At 48.7% G+C, this 20,370-nt stretch overlaps 1 protein-coding gene and 1 pseudogene across 2 annotated transcripts in view; one reads left to right on the plus strand and one right to left on the minus strand.

Moving 5' to 3' along the window:
* Positions 1–222: 222 nt before the first annotated feature.
* PINX1 (PIN2 (TERF1) interacting telomerase inhibitor 1) overlaps positions 223–20,370 on the plus strand; it is a 67,018-nt gene continuing 46,870 nt past the window's right edge. Inside the window, exons 1-6 of one of the 2 annotated variants that reach the window (XM_053248864.1) lie at positions 223–289; positions 2,897–3,006; positions 5,226–5,318; positions 9,056–9,134; positions 10,728–10,820; positions 13,251–13,327. In XM_053248864.1, the coding sequence (XP_053104839.1) occupies positions 271–289; positions 2,897–3,006; positions 5,226–5,318; positions 9,056–9,134; positions 10,728–10,820; positions 13,251–13,327 (471 nt within the window). In that variant the 5' untranslated portion in view covers positions 223–270. Of the gene's footprint in view, positions 290–1,136; positions 1,266–2,896; positions 3,007–5,225; positions 5,319–9,055; positions 9,135–10,727; positions 10,821–13,250; positions 13,328–20,370 lie in introns of those variants that run through there. The other variant, XM_053248871.1, reaches the window with a different exon arrangement.
* Positions 15,663–15,768, minus strand: LOC128341391 (uncharacterized; annotated as a pseudogene).

Below are 20,370 nucleotides of genomic sequence, written 5' to 3' on the forward strand. Positions count from 1 at the left end.
TGCGGCCGTCTTCGCTACTGCCTGCTTGATTCTGAGAGGGGAATCCCCCCGCACAGTCTCTTCCCCTTCGCCCACCCCCACATGTGCGCCTTCCCCCTCACTCATTGGCATGAACGCCGGGCCTCCCTGAGCGCTTCCTCGCCTTAATTATTAATCAGGCTCCCTTTTGGACACCTACGAACGGCGCCGTGCTTCAAGTAGGGCCCCCCAGAATGGCAGCGCCAAACGTCATCGCGAGGTCAGTCGGAGAGGAAAGCCCCCGTCTCCAAGATGGCGATGTTGGCGGAACGTGAGTGTGTGAAGCCGGGTGGGGCTGAGCGGGGAGGCAGCCCCGCGAGGCCCCGGTGGGGATGAGGGTGGGCGGTGCCACCAGGGAGCCGCACGGCGCCCGCCCAGCCACCACCAGGCCCTCCAGGTTGAAGTAGGGGCGCTCCTCTATCGCCCCTCCCTGACCTGAGTCTGGGATAGGCTTGGCAAGAGTAGCTCCCCCTCTCACAGGGATTTCTAGCTGTTGTGGACTACAACTCCCAGCATGCATCCCCAGCTGCAATGGCCTATGGCTGGGGGTGATGGGAGTTGTAGTCGGCGTCATCTGGGAATCTCTGTTAGAGATGCAACCCCCTGCTAACTGGGCAAAGAGGCGCCTTTTTAACGTGGTGATTCCCTTTATTGAGCAGGGGGAGAGCAGTTGGCCCTCTCCATCCCTAGCACAGCATCCCTCCAGTGACTGTTGCTGGTGTCTGTCTTATGTTTCTTTTTAGATTGTTAGCCCTTTGAGGACAGGGCAGCATCTTATTTATTTATGTATTTATTATTTCTGTCTGTAAACCACTTTAGAAGCTTTTGTTGAAAAGCAGTATATCAATATTTGTTGTTGCTCCTGACTCACCAGCAAGGTAGGAATGCCACGGCCCTCTCCCCACAGCCGCTCGCTGCTGCCACCCCACCACCAGCCCTGTATATCACCCTTGTGGGAAAGGCAGGACACAAGAGTGGAGAGTCAATGGTTGATTGATTAATGATGATAATGATAATAATAATAGTGATGATGATTGATTAATGAAGAGTCCTACTTGAAACTGGAATTTGCCAAGTGGTGTAGAGCTTCGCTGGACCAAGGGTCTGGCTCAGTATAAGGCAGATTCACATGTTGTTGGGCCCCAGTAAGAAGGAAAGCACTTCCTTTGTGGGTGATGCAGGAGAAGAACGTCTTCACCCAAATAACATGAAGGAAAATCCCATACTGTGTTCCTGCTAAACAATGGGTATGATTAGTTTGAGTGTTTGGAATGGGTGAGGTTAGCAATATGCTTTTCCCTCTGTTCTGAGGAGCAGGTTCCATACTTTGCCTCCATATTCCCAGATTGTCAGGAGATTGTAAGAGATGAAAGGGGAGACAGAGCTGCTGAGAAGGTGCTTTGCTGTGCTGCTGTTGGACTGTTCAACACTTATAATTATCTAATAATTATTAGTTCAACACTAATAATCATCAAGGGATTATTGCAGTTTTTTCTTAGTGTTTACTGTGATGTATTGATGTAAAATGCTTTTTAAGAAAAGTGGAACAAAACTACTGGCAAATCAGAATAGGGCAGGGGAGCAGAGAAAGCATGAGAATGAATGGCACCATTGATGCTCAAGGAGACATGATGATCACTCGTTCTCACCTAGGAGAGGAGAGCTGGTCTTGTGGTAGCAAGCTAAGTAGGGTCTGCCCTGGTTGCATATGAAAGGGAGACTAGAAGTGTGTGCACTGTCAGATATTTCCCTCAGGGGATGGGGCCGCTCTGGGAAGAGCAGAAGGTTTCAGGTGCCCTCCCTGGCAACATCTCCAAGATAGGGCTGAGAGAGATTCCTGCCTGTAACCTTGGAGAAGCCGTTGCCAGTCTGTGAAGACAATACTGAGCTAGATGGACCGTTGGTCTGACTCAGTATATGACAGCTTCCTATGTTCCCTCACTCCCCACATACACATGCAGAGTTCAGACTATAGGACTGAAGGGGCACTAGAAACTATTGTGAGAGAGAGAAGTGATATTCTGCTAGGCATTCTCTTCCTCTCCCCCCCACCCCACCAACACTCTGATACTGCTAAAACTCTGGGTCGCCTGAAAAAGGCGATTGGCATCAGAACTGCCGTGCTGCATCAGGCCCAAGGAGGCCCATCCAGTCCAGCATCCTGTTCCACACAGTGGCCCACCAGATGCCTCTGAGAAGTCCCCAGGCAAGAGGGATGTGCATGTCCTCTCTCCTGCTGTTGCTCCCCTGCAACTGGTATTGAGAGGCATCTTGCCTCTGAGGCTGGAGATGGCCCACAGCCATCAGACTAGCAGCCATTAATAATATAAGAACAGCCCTGCTGGATCAGGCCTCTGCACGCACGCACGCGCACACACATATGCATGCAGACTTCAGATTATGGGACTGCAGGGCACTAGAAACCATCATGAGAGGGAGAAGTGGTATGCTAGGTAGACCAAGACTTGCATATTCACTTCAGTGTATAAAGCTGCCTTGGAGTCAGACCGCTGTTCAGTCTGGATCAGTATAGCCTGATGAGTGGTGGCTCTGCAGGCCCTCAGGTGGGGCCAACTCTTTCCCAGCTCTACTGCAGCCTGAACTCCTTTGAGCAGAGGCTCCACCACTGATTGGTGGTGGTGGTGGTGGTGGTCCTGTGCCTCTGGCTTCTTCAAACCACTTTGCTTTTCCACTTGTGGAGTTGGGAGCAAAGTTATTCCCAGTCAAGTTCTCCAGTTCCTATCCCAGTGCCTTTGTTTAAGCAATCCTCAGGAGGAGGATATTCTGTAGATGTCCTTAGAGAAACAAGTGATGGTTTCTGGGGAAACTTTACTTTCCAACGATGTAAACTTAAATCAGGCTTCGCTCCCTCTTGTAGCACGTCGCAAGCAGAAATGGTCTGTGGATCCCCGGAACAGTGCTTGGAGTAAGGATGAATCAAAATTTGGGCAGAAGATGCTGGAAAAGATGGGATGGTCAAAAGGCAAGGTAATCTGCATAGCATAAAGTTCACTTCCCAGAACGGGAGCGTGTGCAAGGAAAAGGGAGCTGTTGTATCATAGGGAGAGGATGTTGCCATCTTTCCTGACAGAACTGTCGCTGTCTGCTGCAAAGGGTTGATTTAAATCACTTCACAGAAGGACTCAATTTTAATTATTCAAATCACTAGTCAGGAAGATTGTAGTTAATCATTTTCTAGTAAAAGTACATTATTGTCTAATAGAACCTTAACACATATTCAGGGATAGATGTGGGTGTCGGGGTTTCCTCCCCTCCTCCCTGAGACAGGGAGGTGTGCCCGGCAAGCTGGTAGAGTGCCGAGAGAAACCGGGGGCTCCAGACTCCAGGACAGCCCCCGCGGCTATTACCTCTCAGAAGCCAAAGAGGATTCAGGGAGATGTGCAACAGCTGCTAGGGGATGGGCAGGTGTCGCCCAAGAGGCTGCAGATTGGTGAAGAGGGACTAGCCAGGATAGCAGCTCCACAGCTGCAAGCAGCTGGAGGCATGATAAGGCAGGGGTTGGAGTTGGGGAATGAGCCCCCTTTGGAGGCCAGGGGCTGGGTGTCCAGGACATGTGCCTGGCCAGGGAAGACGGAGCCAGCCGAAAGCGGGGAGGAGTGTCCGGGATGCAAGGCTTTATTTAAGGCAGAGACTGCCAAGGATGGGCAGATCAGTCAGGAAGGGGTTTGTGGGCCTGACAGTCTCCTGGAGAGGAGCTCGGGCTTTTGGCTCCCACTGATAGGGGAAGGAGGGGTGTGAATCAACTTCCTCCCTTCCCCAACTCTGAGGCAACGCTTGTGCCTATAATTCACTGCGAGAGAGCAGAAAGGGCACTTGGGAGAATTCCTCTTCCCAAAAGCCAGACAGTGGTTTTCATTTTTAGAAGGTAGGTACACGCTATAATAGGTGCACACATCTTATAACGCTGATTCTTTCTTCAATGGAAAAATATCTTAATACAGAAATACAACTATAAGGCATAATGCTGTTTCACTTGGGCAACCAGGCCTTGCATTTCTTTGTTGCACTGTTTGCATTTCACGCACATGCCTGTCTTAGCCACAGGTACAGGAACTTTATTAAAATATTCCCAAATGGTGTCTCTTTTACAGCCTGCTGATAGGCGTAAAAGGCCATGATAAGCGTTTCCCTTCTATAATGGAGAATACACTTGGAAAGGGTTAGCTCTGGACTGTATTAATATGTTCTGTTCACTTCTATTTTTACTTTCTATTTCCCTCCCCTATCCCTTGTATTTATTTCCAGACTCCTCCTTTCTCAGATCTGCTGCATCCCCCAAATCCTCTATTCATTCATTGGCCTTCTTTATCCCCATTCAAATGTACATTTGTACATGTGTTTGTGTGAATGACTACACTTGTGTTTATTTTAAAAGTGAACATGGATACAGGCCCTTCAAATTAGGGATGTGCCTGGAACTGTTCCAGAGGCGGCGGCAGTGTTCCCCTAAGGGCGGGGGAGGGTGCACTCACCCCTCCCGCTGCATTTCCCCCACCGGCACTCTGTTGTTTTAAAGCCCCTTGGGGTGGCAGCATTCTTCCCTACCGCCCTGTTGCCCTCATCGGCCGGAAGTGGCTGGAAGTATCGGGTGCGCAGTTTTTGCTGAGATGATAGAGAAGAGAGACTATATTTCTGCAGTGTTGTAAAGTGAAAAGTGAATTATCTGGAAATGGACTGAATGTGGTGAGCAAAGGAAAGAGGGAGAAGTTGAGAGAGAGAGAGAGCCAGGGTCTTGTGCCTGTTCAACAGGATGGCTGGTGGTGATGTCAGTGGAGACAGATCATGTTCAAGGAGAGGGAGGCTCGGGAGGAAAGCTGAGAAGTTTAGCATAAGGAAATAGCAGAGAGGCACTTGAGGGTGCAGGGCTGACTGGCTGGAGAAAGTTTTGATGTAGAATTGCTGACTCTTCCAGTTCTGGTTCATTCTTTCGATGTGTAAATAAAATCGGAGGCTGTGGCTAGAATACCCATAAATTACTACTTCATGCAAGCAGGAAACTGTTTTGGGGGAGTTAAAACTCCTGCTAGAAGAGCCTGAGAGAGCAGCCCCTGGATCTTCTTTCTTAAAGGTGGGCTATGATGTCGTTTTGGCTGCAACAGTATTGGGTCAAGATGAATTCTGCAACTTGCGGCAGCTGCCCAGTAGTTTCTCCTGCCACTTGACAGCTCGCTTTCTGTTTCTGCCAGGGGCTTGGGGCTCAAGAACAAGGGAACACTGAGCACATCAAAGTCCACGTGAAGACCAACACCCTGGGCTTAGGAGCCGCTGTCAACCAGGAGGTAAGTGGGACAGGTGGAAGTGAGAGCCAGAGCCGACTGTTCAGGCTTGCAGGTCAAACTGTTAAATTCCAAATGTTGAAAGCAGCAGCAGCAGTAGTAATTCAGTAGTGGAAAGCGAATCGCAGCAGCCTCAGGCCAACATGAAGCCTCTTCCAAAACCTGGGTTTGGGCTGTGTGCCTGACAGCATACAGTACTGTGTGGGGATGTGATGGGACTCTTGGAACTGGAGGCTACACACATCAGGTGCTGCTGCTGCTGCAAATGCCCTGCTCTTTGTGGGATTCATTTGCATCAGTCTGGGTTTGAAATCTCTCTCTTGCTCGCCATTGAATTGCTTCTGATTTTAGCAGTGAAGCACCAATTCTATTCAGAGGTCCCACCAGCTGAGGTGGAGGAAGCTGGACATTGGTGCCAGGTAAGGGGGAACTGGATGGTGTCAGCACCAGGTTCGGAGGCAACGTCCATCGGAGCCAACTGCTGATGCCACCCCGTTTCCTCCTTGTCTTCCAGGTGGCCATGTGCTGTCTCATGGGGTTGGTGTGGCTGCTGCTTGCTGCCATAAGCAGACAGCCTGTGTTTATTACCCCTGCTTAAGTTAGCAGTTACCCCTGCTAAGTTAGCAAAGAGGCACATTTTAACTAGGGGTGTGCACAGAACCGCGGAGCTGCCGCCCCGACTACTAAAGAGAATACGCGCACCGGAGGGGGGAAAGTGGCGGGAGGGGTAAGTGAACCCTGAACCGCCCATGTCCGGACTGGTCCGGAGGCCTGTAGAATGGCCTCCGAACCGGTCTGGGCACATCACTACTTTTAACGTGGTGATTCTCTTTATTTAGCAGGGGGAGAGTAACTGGCTCTATTCACCCCCAGCACAGTATCTCCAGTGACTCTTGCTGGTGTCTATCTTATGTTTCTTTTTAGATTGTGAGTCCTTTGGGGACAGGGATCCATTTTATTTATTTATTATTTCTGTGTAAACTGCCCTGAGCCATTTTTGGAAGGGCGGTATAGAAATTGAATTAATAATAATAATAATATATGGATACGAATATGACAGATATTTATATACTGCTTTTCAACAAAAGTTGCCAAAGTGGTTTAGATAGATAAATAAAAATGGCTCCCTGTCCCCAAAGGGCTCACAATCTAAAAAAGAAACATAAGATAAACACCAGCAACAGCCATGCCGTGCTGGGGTTTGATGGGGCCAGTTGCTCTCCCCCTGCTCAAGAAAAAGAATCACCAGTTTTAAAAGGTGCCTCTTTTGTTCAGTTAGCAGGGCCCCGAGTCTCCCTTCCAGCACTGGGAGCTGGAAGAAACAGACAGAGGCCGATGAATCGGGATAAATGTGCTCTGCCTGCCTAAGACAGGAAGCAATGGTCTGGAGAGGACAGCTGGTCTGGTGGTAGCAAGCATGACTTGTCCCCTTAGCTAAGCAGGGTCTGCCCTGGTTGCATATGAATGGGAGACTAGAAGTGTCAGCACTGCAAGATATTCCCCTCAGGGGATGGAGCCGCTCTGGGAAGAGCAGAAGGTTCCAAGTTCCCTCCCTGGCAGCATCTCCAAGAGAGGGCTGAGAGAGACTCCTGCCTGCAACCTTGGAGAAGCCACTGCCAGTCTATGTGTAGACAATACTGAGCTAGATAGACCAATGGTCTGACTCAGTATAGGGCAGTTTCCTGTGTTCCTGAGCCCACGCAATGTCCAGAAGGTCAGTGAGCAGATGGGCAGCTTCTGAGCCATCATCCGATGACCCTGCCGCCCTTCTTCTCCCACACCTTCTGGGTGTCATGTGCTCTCTCCTGAGGCCGGTGTGAGCAGGAACACACCGCTTGTACCCAACAAAATTGGGAGTGATAAGGCTGGTAGATGATGTGCAGGGTGCCCACTGTTGCTGCCGTGGGACCCTTACTGCCTGAGGCCATTGCCTCACCTTGCTTTATGGGAGAGCCACTCCAAGCTACTGACACACTACCCAGGGTAGCATGTCGGAAGCAGTGTTCCCTCTAACAGGGATTCCCAGATGTTGACTGCAACTCCCAGAATCCCCAGCTGCAATGGCTTTGGCTTGGGGATTCTGGGAGTTGTAGTCCACAACATCTGGGAATCCCTGTTAGAGGGAACACTGGTCAGGAGGAGGAGCAGAATGCAAAATGGCGTGAGGCAGTCTTAACGCCCTTTTCCCGTCATACTACCCCGTAGCCTGGAAACACTAGCAGAATGTGGCAGCTCAGTTCTCAAATGGGATGTCCAAATAACTTCATCGGCTCCCAGTGTGATTCCAGACAAAATGAAGGTGCTGGTTTTAACCTTTAAAGCCCCTAAGCAGCTGGGGACCTGGGTCTTTGCCCTCTCCTCTATGAACCTGCCTCGAATTTAAGGTTTGTAGGAGAGGGCCTACCTACTTCGGCAGCTGGAGAGTGAGCCGTCTCCGTGGTGGCTTGCTGCTCATGTGAGGCTTTCCCCAGGCAGGCTTGACTGGCACCGTCACCTTTACGATCCAAATGGCAGCTGGAGATTTATTTATTTTTGCTCTCCAAGGCTTTTGGCGAGTGCCTGGTGGCTGCTGTGATTGGCAAAGCATGGCACATTGATCATGACATAAGCCCAGGGTTCTTGAACGTGGATGCCCAGATGTTGTTGGACTAAAGCGCACCCCCTCCCAGCCACAGTGGCCAAAAGAACAACTGGGGGCCCAAGGATAGGAACCCTGGGGTAAGCTGAGGCTGCTGTAGAACAAGCCTGCACAGCCTAAGGCCCAGGGGGCCGGATCCAGCCAGCGTGGGCTTTTTTGCTGGCCCCCAGGAAGGAATATCCTGGAGCAACAACATCAGGAGCCCTGTAGAGCTCTTGGGCTGTCCTGTTGGCCAGCAGGAGCAGCTCAGTGTAGTTGGCCACTTGGGTCCAAATGGGTCTGGTCCCTGGCCAGAGCCTGCTGACACCGTCTGTCTTGCCCCTGGTCTCCCCCCCGCCCCAACTCCAGCTCTCTGCCCCCTCACTTCCGTTAATATTTTTAATAATTAATTTTAATGTCGTGATTAATGTGCTGAAAATTGACCTTGGCCCCCGCACGCCAGGACAAGGTTGTTTCTGGGCCCGCAGGGGCATTTGAGTTGTGCACCCTTGCTGTCGAATAACACACTAAAGAGAATAGTGTGCTTTATGGGGTGGGGGCTGCCTTTGAAGATGGATCAGAAGCCTGCTAGTGCAGAATGCAGGGCCCTGCCTCTTGACAGATGTGGACCGATTCTTTCAATATATTGCCTGTTTTGAAGCATCGGCACTTTTCGGCAGTTCCTTTCCAAGCTCAGTTCTGAATGCTGGCATTTGTCTTTAATGCCCTAAATGACTTGGGTCTTGGTTATTGCAATAAGTGTTTCCTCCCCTATCTGTCTTCCCCACTGTCAGCTGCAAAGTTTTTCTGCTGGGACTCTGCTCTGGCTTCCATCTGATGGGAAGATTAGCCTCCACCAAGAGCACAGCCTTTTCTGTGGTGGCCCCTGTGCTCTGTACTCCTTTCTGAGAGACCTTCCTGCTAGCCTTCTGAAGGCAGATTTTTTTTAATTTCAGTTGCCTTCTTCTATTTTTTGTTCTGCTGTATGGCTGCTTTTGGTCATTGTTGGTGTTTAATTATGTAACTTGTGTTTTTATATGTTCTAATGCTGTGAAATGGCTTTGAAAACTTCAAATTGTGGTGTGGAAATGCTCATAGTAAATAAAAATGCATGCTGTTGCAGGACAACTGGATTGCCCATCAGGATGACTTTAACCAGCTTCTGGCAGAACTGAATGATTGCCATGGACAAGACACCCCAGGTACTGGATTAAGGCTGGAAAGGGGGCTGGCAGTAATTTGTGTCTGGTGAATCCACCACTGAAAGCACTTGGCCATGGTGTGAATTTCTATCTCTTGGCCACATGAGGGCACCAATGCCACGTGAGAGGCAAGTGTGTGATTCTAAGATCTAAACCAGGGATTCTCAACATTAGGTCCCCAGATGTTATTGGACTTCAACTCCCATAATCCCCAGCCCCAGTGGCCTTTGGTTGGGGATTATGGGAGTTGAAGTCCCATAATAACATCTGCGGACCCAATGTTGAGAATTCCCTGATCTAAACAACAGCGAGCATAGAGACAAATGTAATAAGGCAGAGGAGAACTCTGATTCAGTCGTCCAACTGCTAGGCTGTTTGAAAGGAATGGTATATCCAATACACAGAAATCTGGTTTGGAACTTACAATCGACTGCCAAAATACTGACTACTAATTACTGGTGGAAGAACAAAGTACCGAGTCTCCATGAGTGATTTTGGGGGACATGGAACATGTCAATCGTGGCAAAACTGACTGAGTGTGTCAGGTTACACTTAATATGGACGCTAAAACTTATAAAGCTTTTGCATTGAAGTCAATGTTAGGTTTTGCTTTTTGTGATTGAATTTTTAAATTTATTTTTACATTTATGTCTCGCTTTTCCTTTGAGGGTTTCAGAGTGGTATACATGGTTATCTTTATCCTCACAACAACCCTGTGAGGTAGGTTAGGCTGAGAGAGACTTGACTGACCCAGAGTCACCCAGTGAGTTTCATGGTTGAATGGGGATTTGAACTCAGGTCTTCCTGGTCCTAGTCCAACGCTCTAGCCACTACACTATGCTGGCAAACTTCTGGAGACCCAAAGTTGGGAACGCCTATTCTAAATAATTAAACTAAACAATTGGCGTGAATGCACTAAAATTTTAATAAATGTTAGCAGATTTTATTTGATTCTTATGTATATATTTTTATGGCACCATCTTTGTCCATAGTCCCTTACACAATACCAGAGAATGGGTCTTTGCCCCAAGGGGCTTACAGTCTAGAAAATTGACACAAGGGGGAACTGCAGAGGAAAGGGAGGTAAATAGAGGCAGGGAGAAACTGGGCAAGAAGGAGCAATGACTGCAGGCACATGGCTTAGGTTTCAATCCTACTCATCTTTACAAGAGAGTAAGTCCCATTGAGCTCAGTGTTAGGGATGTGTGAGCCATATTGAATCAAAGTTGTCCGAACTGGTTCAGGGATATATTTGTAAAGGGGAATCGCGCAAGGATTCCCCTTTACAAGTATATCCCTGTACACAAACCAGCTTGGCCCAGTTTGATGGCCGGACCCGATCCAACCCAGTTTGACGGGATACGGGGCTGGGCCAGTTCAAGTTCGGTCCGGATTTGAACCGAACCAGCCAAACCAGTTCCGTGCATATCCTTACTCAGTGGAACATCACAGTGATGCTGCATAGGTTTGGGCAATTGATTACAGTAGGATATCAGGGTTGTGCCAAAGGATCAGAAACCAGCCTAGCCTTATGGAACTGAGAGGAACAACTCCAGCATTTCTCTCAGACCACATGTTGTGCTCATGTTTCAGAGGCTCCATCCGGGGAGGGGGAAAGAAAGTTTAGCCTTGAGGAGAAATCGAAGACTTCTCGGAAACGGGTTCACTATGTGAAATTTGCCAAAGGTAAGTTGGGAGGCTGCTGAATCAAAGCCAAAACAAGTTGTTCTGTTAAGAACTAATCTGCCTAGTTTTGTTTCACTTTCCCTACAACTGGACTAAATTTGGTTCAGATTGGTTAGGCAGTTCACAAGTTAGCCCACTTGCACCTCAAACCTTCATGCATCTGCCATCTTGGATTGGGGTGGATGACATCATTACAAACTACGCCGTTGAGGTGTCCCTATGTGTCCTTACAACCGTACCAATTTGGTTCATATTGGTCCACGCGTTGTGAAGTTGATAGGGGAGGATAGAGACACACGGCATGCCGGGTGATCTCATAAGCCTACTGGAAAGTAGGCTAACTAGATCTGCAGAGTAGCTTCTCGGGTGCTGCAGTTCCCATCATCACCTAGGTGGGAAGCAGCAGCCACGTTTACTGTTCACAATGGTGTATAACTCCAGTAGCATGCTGGGTGTCCTACAGGGCATAGGAGTGGCAACCTCCCTGCCCAGAGAGATTACAGTCTATGTTAAATGGGGTGGAGGGACTAGTGAGCGGGAGAGGGGGAGGTTAAAGTGGAAACTGAGGTGCTCTATGCTTCACAACTCTGCAAGTACTACCATGCTGAGCACAAGAAGAGTCTGGACAGATTAGGCCCAAGGAGGCCCATCTAGTCCAACATCCTGTTTCTCCCACTAGCTGGCCAGGTACCTCTGGGAAGCCCACAGGCATGAGGGGAAGGCGTGCCCCCTCTCCTGCCATTGCTCCCCTGCAGCTGGGATTCAGAGGCATCCCAGGTAGCATGAAGGTCTTCATTCTGCAGGTAGCATGAAGCCATCGAGACTAGTAGCAGTTGGTAGACTTGCCCTCCATCTGTCTAACCTCCTTTTAAAGTCATCCAAGCTGGAGGCCATCCTGTGACAGTGAATTCTGTAGACTAATAATGGGCTATATGAAGAAGTACTTCCTTCTGTCATCCTGAATTTCCTGCCAGGCAGTTTCATTGCATGACCCCTCGTTCTAGTGTTGTTTGTGTGAGAGAAGAAAGCTTCTCTTTATCCATTCTCTCTGCAGTTCTGTAAACCTCTATCATGTCTCCCCTCACTCTCCTATTTTCTAAATGAAGAAGCCCCAGATGATGTAGCCTTGCCTCACAAGCAAGGTGCTCTAGACCCCTCATCATTTTGGTTTCCCTCTTCCGCACCTTTTGCAGTTCTATAAAGTCCTTTTTTGTAAAAGAGTGTTTTGTAAAGAAGACTAAACTAATGACAATGTGTACAGCAACCAGCCTCAGAGCTGATAATGAAGACGTTGAAGTGGTCTGCCATTTAGGATTGGCCATCAACAGTAAAGGATCCAGCAATCAAGAAACACGCTGCAGACAAGCTCTTGGTAGGGTTGCAATGAAAGCCTAGGAGAGGATATTTAGATGCCATGACGTGTCTATATCTACAAAGATGAGAATTGTTTGGACAATGGTTTCCCCTGTGACACTCTATGGACTTTGAGGAAGCAAGATAGAAAAAGCATTGATGCTTTTGAACTTGGGTGCTGGAGAAGACTTTTAGGGAGACCATGGATAGCCAGGAAAACAAACAAATGGATCATAGAACAAATCAATCCAGAATTTTCACTCAAGGCACAAATGACCAGGCTCAAACTATCCTACTTTGGACACGTGATGCAAAGACCCAGCTCCATTGAGAAGTCCATAATGCTGGGGAAAGTCGAAGGAAAAAGAAGAGGACGACCAGCAGCAAGGTGGATGGACTCAATGACGACAACAATGAATGCACCACTGAGAGACCTGAAAGGCCAAGATGAAGACCGATCACCCTGGAGAGAATCTATGTGGTCGCTAAGACTCAACACTGACTTGGCGGCACTTAATCAGTCAAAGTCTTTTTTGAGATATGGTGACCAGAACTGTAAAGAGTATTCCAGAAGCGGCCACACCATAGATTTGCTCAGGGGCATTATAACATTAGCAGTTTCATTATCAGTTCTCTGTCCCTAGCATAGAACATGCCCTTTTCAACGCTGCCACACACTGAGTCGATGTTCTGATTGAGCTATCCACCACAACCCCAAGTTCCCTTTCCTGGTCAGTCACCAGCTTCTCAGCTCTCCCTTCAGAAAATGAGTTTCTAGCCCTCAACCCTGAGAAGACAGACTTGCAAGTTGATTGTGGCCTGTCCTTCCTCCATGTATTGCCCAGGATTTCCAGTTGTTGTGGAGGGAAATATGAGGTGCTAGGCAGAAGCCCTGCTCACTCCTGGCCCCTTTTTATGGCTAACAGAAACAGAATAAATGAGGTAAAAGAAGAGTGTATGTGTTCAGAAGTGCTTAATTCCACGGTGTGGTTGCTGCTGTTTTCCTGGTGTAAGCACCAAGCAAGCACTGCCCTAGTCACTTTTGGCACAAGCACAACTGCTTGTTTCTTTCTCTAGGAAAAGACCTCTCTTCCCGCAGCGAAGATGACCTGTCCTGCATTTTTGGGAAACGCCAGAAGACCCAGAAAACTCAGGTGTGTAATTCTTTTGATGTTTTCCTCTCTGGGAGGATTGCGGCGAGGGGCCCGAGCTGTGCTGGTTCCTGCCAAGAACGGTCTTAAGTGGCATTTGTGTATAAAATCTGCCTTGGGGCTCCCACACGTAATCTGTTTGCAGTTGCACTGGAGAGAAGACTGGGATTTGTGCTTCACGGACCTTAGAAGTGCAGTGCAACTGCATGGACAGCCCCCGACCTCTCCCAGTGTCAAGCTTAAAGCTGTAGAGGGGAGCAGGGGAATAGGGATGTGCATGGAACTGGTCCATGCACTCCTGGGAAGGCGCAGGGGTGGTGAACATGCACGCGCATCAGCCATGTGTGTGGCGACACTGAATGGGGCTGCGAACAGGAATGCTCAGTCATGCTGTTTAGGAGAGCACCAGTGTGAGGAAAACAGCAGGGCAGGGATGGGCAGGTCGGAAACACCTTCCCTGTCCCTTAATGCCCCCCCCCCCGTCCTGATTGGATCCTGCAGAGCTCTTCTGTGTGAACGAAGCCCTCTGATAGGGATGCATCTGGAATCATTCACGTGGAATCATTCACTTGGGACAGCTGTAGAGTGGCAAATGTATTGGTGAGGAGGGGCAAGGCATATACTTCCTTACTAAAGTCGATGTTAGGCAGTGCAAAAGAGAGAGGCTTTTGTTATTTAACTCCCACCCAACCCAGACTGTAAAACATTTTTAACCCAGCCTCAAATGTTAACTTGACTATACTTCTTCTCTGATGGGTGGGTTAGCAGAAGGGGTGGTGGGAGGTGTTTCTGGAGGCATGCTTGCTGCCCCTTGGAGCCATCCGTGTCCTGTCAGTGGCTGCTTGTGGATCGTTCAGAGTCTGATGGGGCTGCCTCAGGTCTGTCAGGTAGGATAGGACCATAGGAAGCTGTCTTCTACCGCGTCAGGCATCAATACCATCTAGCTCAGTATTGTCTACCCAGACTGGCAGCGGCTCCTCCAAGGCTGCAGGCAGGAATCTCTCCCAGCCCTATCTTGGAGATGCTGCCAGGGAGGGAACTTGAAACCTGAGATGCTCTTCCCAGAGCGGCCCCATCATCCCCTGAGGGGAGTGTGCTCATATGTAGACTCGCGTTCAAATGCAAACCAGGGTAGACACTGCTTTGCGAAGGGGACAGCTCATGCTTGCTATCAGAAGACCAGCTCGCTTCCCCAAGTTGCTAGGTCATCAGGAGCAGTCAGCCTCTCTGTTCGGGAGCCTTGAAGGCCAGGTGCTTGCCATTCCTGATGGCCGGACATCTCCAGCAGCTTCAGTTCTTTGGAAGCTTGGCATTAAGCAAAGTGCCTGGTTTTGAAATCCTGGAGTGTGTCACTGTCTGTCATGCTGGAGAGAGCACGGAAATGCTGGACGAGAGCTGGCTGGTATCTCTTCCTGTCCAGATAGGAAGAGTCCTGGTGTCCATCAGGTCCTGGGCTTCTGCTATCAGTCACAGGGCCTGCTTTCTGCTGGAACCACAGCCATATGTGCCCAGGTGCATCAGGCGAGGAACAGCTTGTGCCTCTGTCTCCTTGCCCAGTTCCATGGCTGTCTGGCAAGTGTCTCTCCTCCTGAGCATTGTTCCCATCCCAGCTCCGTGTCAAGAGTCGGCCGTGCCTGGGGATTGTTTCTCCCCTTCTCCTTTCCTTCTCCAGCAGCTGCTTGGCTGGCTATATAATACCCCAAACTCCCGGAATCTCTTTCCAGCTCCAGTGAGACGCTTGTCACAATTTACCCGAAGCAGCGATGCTTTCTTTAGAAAGTTGGGCAGAGAGGCCTGCAGACCCAGAAGGCAGGGGAAGGCCAGCTCTCCCTCCTGCCCGAAGCAGACATCTACCCCATGGACCGCCTGCTATGCTGTTAGTCACGAGGCTGTTGCTCTCCTGTCCGCTGATGGAGAAGAGCCTTACGCAGCAGCAGCAAATGCTTCCTGGGTAGAGAGCTCACCGGCTCAGTGGGCGTGAGGGGCGGTGGAGAGATGTGCCTCCTGAAAGGTCCCCTTGAGAGGTGGCCTTGGTGCTGGTCCCTTGGCCTTTCCGGCTCTGAGAGGGTGGATTTGGGATGGGGCTGTTCAAAAGGGGTAGCCCAAACCGGGGTCAGGACAAATGACAGGCCACGTGAGCTGGACCAGAGAAGCTGTCTCCCACTCAGTCGGAGCAGTGGTCCACATCAGCCTGGATGGTCTGTCCTAACTGGCAGTGACTGCTTTCCAGAGTTGGATGGGGTCTTTCCCTGCCATTTCTAAGGGTGCCAGGGATTGAATCGGGGGCCTTGTGTATACCAAGCAGGTACTCTGCCTCTGAGCTGTGGCCCCCAAATTTAAAACTGGTTGCATACTACAAAATAAAAGAAGATGTCTTAAACACATATGTGTTGCACAGGCCACTGGGACCTCTTCCATCCTTATCAAAGGGAGTGCTTAAACACTCCCCCCCCCATTTTATGTAATGGCATTGGTGTTAGAATTGGGATGGGTCCATAACTCGGTGCTAGAGCACCTGCTCTGCACACAGAGCATCTCAGGTTTAATCCCTGGTGGCATCTCCAGATAGGCCTGGGAAAGATTCCTGCCTGAAACCTCAGAGAGTCTCTGCCAGCCATTCAAATGGGAGACAACATGTGTGAGCACTGTAAGAAATGCCCCTCAGGTGATGGGGCCACTCTGGAAAGAGCACTTGCATGCAGAAGGTTCCCGGTTCCCTCCCTGGCAGAATCTCCAGATGCCAGGGCAAGACTCCTGCCTGGAACCTTGGCGAGCCTCTGCCAGTCAGTGTAGGCAGTATTTAGCTAGGTAGACCCATGCCCTGACTCAGTATGTGGCAGCTTCCTATGTAATGAGCCAAACTGGTGACTTTCTGGTCTGGGTGCTAGTTTCCTTTAGTGGTAAGATTTGTAGCATGGTGGAAGAGTTTTGTCCCAGCGTTCTTTGCTCTCATCAGCCCATGTCTGGTCATTCTATCATATGCCTATGTGTGAGTGATCACACTCACTCACTGTCCTAGCCGTTTTGATAAGCCTTGCAGAAGACATCCATAGAACCAAAAGCGTGCGTGTGTGTGTGTGTGTGTGTGTGTACTTTGGATGTTTTGATAAAAACATTTGACAGACAGAAGTTGTTTTTTTACCCTGCCTTTCCGTCTCTCAATAAGATTCCCAGGACAGTTTCCGAATTAAAACAGAATGCAAAACATCATAAAACATTAATCCAAATTACTCACAATAAAACAGGACAAGAAATAACATTAAATTAAGAGAAACAATTCCAATCTCATCCTGGAACACTGCCTCCTGAGATTCGTAATGCCCCCTTCTTTCTGTCCTTTAAGAAGCTCCTTTGCCAGGCTTTTAGTTTTTAACGTGTCTGTGTGTGTGTCTGTGTGTGTCTGTGTGTAGGTGTAGGGTGGGGCTGGGCTGGGCAGGTTCTTGTTCTCCCCCCCCCCCCCCGCTCTTCTCTTGTTGTCTTTGTTGTTGTTTTAACTTATGTAAACCACCTTGAGTCTAAGGAAGTCAGGCGGTCAATACATTTGCTAAATAAATAAAATAAATAAATCCTAGTGCTGATTCCCTGGAACACTGACCCTAAGAGCTCCTCCTTCAAACACCCTTTAGGGCTATCGAACCTGCGCTCTGGATCTCCACAGCCCTGTCAGTCTTCTGTTCCTGCATCCCAGGAGTGCAGAGTTAAAACCAGCCAAGCCACGTGGGCTCTCCAGATGCATTGCAAACGCCCCCCCCCCCTCCACACACACAGACACTCCTTGCAGCACAGCTACCAGCAAAGGTTGGGCTCTTCCTGGCTGCTGGTAATAAGCTCCAAACAAGCCTTTGTGTGCCTTGATTTCTAAAAGATATATAGTTTTTAAAAATCAAAACAATGGCCGTCTGTCTGAACCTGCTTAAATTGGAATCGGCGGCATTTTTCTCGAGGAGACAATGAAGCGATTGAAAATATTGATTGGGCATTAGACCACTCTCCAGAGACCTCTGGCAAGGAGGTCTCTGCTTCAGGGACCAGAATCTTCTTGGGTTCAGGATGGGGAATTAGTTATGGGGCTCCCTCTGCCCCCTGTCTCTCCTTTAAATCTTAGGAGGCGGAAAAACAAATTCCATTAGTTCCTATCTGGCTGAACTTCCTTGAACCTCCGTTCGTTCTCTGTCGTGCGCGCGCACGCTCTTGCTCCCTGTATATATAAATATATAAATTTCTACTTGGTGTTTCCTTCCTCCACCCAGCTGTATTTCCTGACAAGGCCTTATCACTGGCAAAAGTGTTCCTGAAGGAGACCTAGGATTTGGGAATGGACTATAGCTTAGGAGCTGACTCACGCAGTTCTGGGATCACCTCGCCGGCGAGGGAGGCACACATCCACAGGAACACTTTAAAATATGAAGTCACCATTCTGACACATTAGCAAACTTGTGTGTGTTGTTTTTTTTTTAAGTGCCTTCTTACTTACTATAGGACGGCTTTATTTACTACTTTTCGAGCAGCTGGTTGATGGCAGGCATCTCTCTCCTAGAAAAGTAACATCTTTGCAGCCTGCATTCTCAGGCAGTCACTTCCTTTGTTTAGTCACGCTGGGTGACCATCTTTCTGGCTGCTCTTCTCATCATAAAGCAACTTCCTGGTTACGAACACATTTTTCTTCCTCAAGTTTCCTTTCCTGACTCTCATTCCCTGGTGATTATTGGAGGGGTTGAGCAGGGCCAGTTTGCCACTGAGAACTGTGTGTTCAGTTTCTGCCGTCACTTACTCACCCTTGGGCGTGAGCACTAGAAAGTCGCTACTGCTACCCGCCCCACCCTCCCACCCGTTCTTCTAGTGCGGGAGATCCCAAGAACTGTGATCCCGTTCTTTGCTCAGAGGCAAAATGTCAGGACTTGGCCAAATGCAGCAATGAGCTGTGGGTGCCAGGGCTGGCTGGAGGTCTGATTTCTGCCCAAGTAGAGCCAAGGGCCAGATGATGTGGTTGATGCCAATCCAGTGCTCAGGCTCCTGACCAGGCCGATGCGTTCGTCAGCGTCTAGGGCTGAGGAGCTAGCTTAGAGGTCAGGGCCTGATGGCCCTGGATTGGCCAAGGGACATCAGTGGACTGTTCCTGACAGGCTGGATCCGAGCTTGGTCTGCTAAGATTGCTGAGTGACCAGAGTGCTGATCGCAGCAGAGCCAGCTTGTAGAGGCCCTGGTTTTAGACAGACAAGATGTGATTTTAAAAAACAACTCCTCTGCAATCCACTCCATTCTTATTAAGTTGGTTGTTCTGGAAGGTTAACATGGCTGGGGATGATGGGAGTTGTAGTCTGACATCATCTGGAGACCCAAGGTTGTGAATCCTGCATTAGAGGGCCTGACCCAGAGGAACTGAATATGCTGAAGTTGGCGAAGAGGGTGACCCCAGATGTCTGGTGCAGGGGAGAGACGAAGGGAAAGGGTTTCCATCCAAGGCTAGGAGTGAGAGCGGGCAGCAAGAAACCTGGAAGAGATTGTGTGAGAACCTTGCTAAAATTAGCTCTGCCGATTTGTTGCGCTTCCAAACCTGAACGAAAGCCTTTTGTTTGCATGTCACCCAGTACGTGGATTTGGGTTTATTAACGCAGTGAGAGTATGCTGCAGTCACAGGAAGAAAGTAAGCGCCTAATGAATATGTTTGTATATTCTTTTAGCTGTTCACACCACAATGAAATGTTTGACTATATATAGGATGGCTGGGTGGGGGGCGGGTATTGCTAGGCATAGTAGAAGTCCCCCATCCTGCAGTTTGCAACAGCTAATGGAATGGAGCTGTAGTTGCAGAATATAATTGCGTTCGATTTTGCCTGGTACAAACACATTTGTTCCATTTCATTTCTACGATGGCTATGAAGTGCAACAGATTGCAGGGCATCTAGCGGATGGGAGTGGGACTTCCTTTATGCCCAGCAAGACAGTTTTCTCCTCCTCTCTGCCTTTTCAAAAATTATAGGTTACAGGGGGGCGGGGGGGTTGACAGAGGTGTATAAAACTATACACGACATGGATCAGGTGCATAGAGGAGCTTTTCTCTCCATCTCATAATATTAGGCCATCTTGTAATATTAGCTTAGGCCCTGGGTATTTAAGAGAATGTCTTCTTCGCAATGAGCCCCACCACCTGTTAAGATCATCTGGAGGGGTTTGCCTGCGGGCCTTCTCCGTTGCTGCCCCTGGATTTTGGAATGCGCTCCCTGTTGAAATAAGAGCCTCCTCATTTCTGGCCACTTATAAAAAGGCACTGAAGACACATTTATTCAGCCAGGCTTTTAATTAGATTTATATTACTATTTCTTGTGTTGCTGACTGGTTTGTTTTATCCAGACATCGAGTCCTTCCCCAAGGACCTGGGATGGCTGAATTTTATTATTGGATGGCTGTTGTTATAGATATCGTCGCAGAATATAGGCTGTTCCCAGTAAAGTTGCTTTTTGTAATTGGCTGATGGTGATTTCTGTGGCCCCTATGGTGTTGAGGTGCTCTTCAAGGTCTTTTGGAATTGGACCCAGGGTGCCAATTACCACTGGGATTATTTTGGTCTTTTTCTGCCACAGCCTTTCCATTTCAATTTGTAGGTCTTTGTATTTTGTTGTTTTTTCTATTTCTTTTTCTTCTATTCTGCTATCCCCTCGTATTGCTATGTCGATTATTTTAACTTGTTTTTCTTTCTTCTTGACTACAGTTATATCTGGTGTATTGTGTGGCAGATGTTTGTCTGTTTGTAGTCGGAAGTCCCATAATATTTTTGCATCTTTATTTTCTACAACATTTTCAGTTTTATGGTCCCACCAATCTTTGGCTACAGGTAGCTTGTATTTTTTGCAGATGTTCCAGTGTATCATCCCTGATATCTTCTTGTTGTTGTTGTTATTATTTAACATATTTTTATACCGCCCAAAACCTACATCTCTGCGCGGTTTACAACCAGATAAAAACAAAGATAAAGCGTTAGTTAAAAACAAAATTTAAAACAAAGCAATTTAAAAACCATTTTTAAAACGATATTCTAAAAACAACAT

This window comes from Hemicordylus capensis, chromosome 1 (genome assembly GCF_027244095.1).
Source record: "Hemicordylus capensis ecotype Gifberg chromosome 1, rHemCap1.1.pri, whole genome shotgun sequence".
Classification (NCBI taxonomy): Eukaryota; Metazoa; Chordata; class Lepidosauria; order Squamata; family Cordylidae; genus Hemicordylus; species Hemicordylus capensis.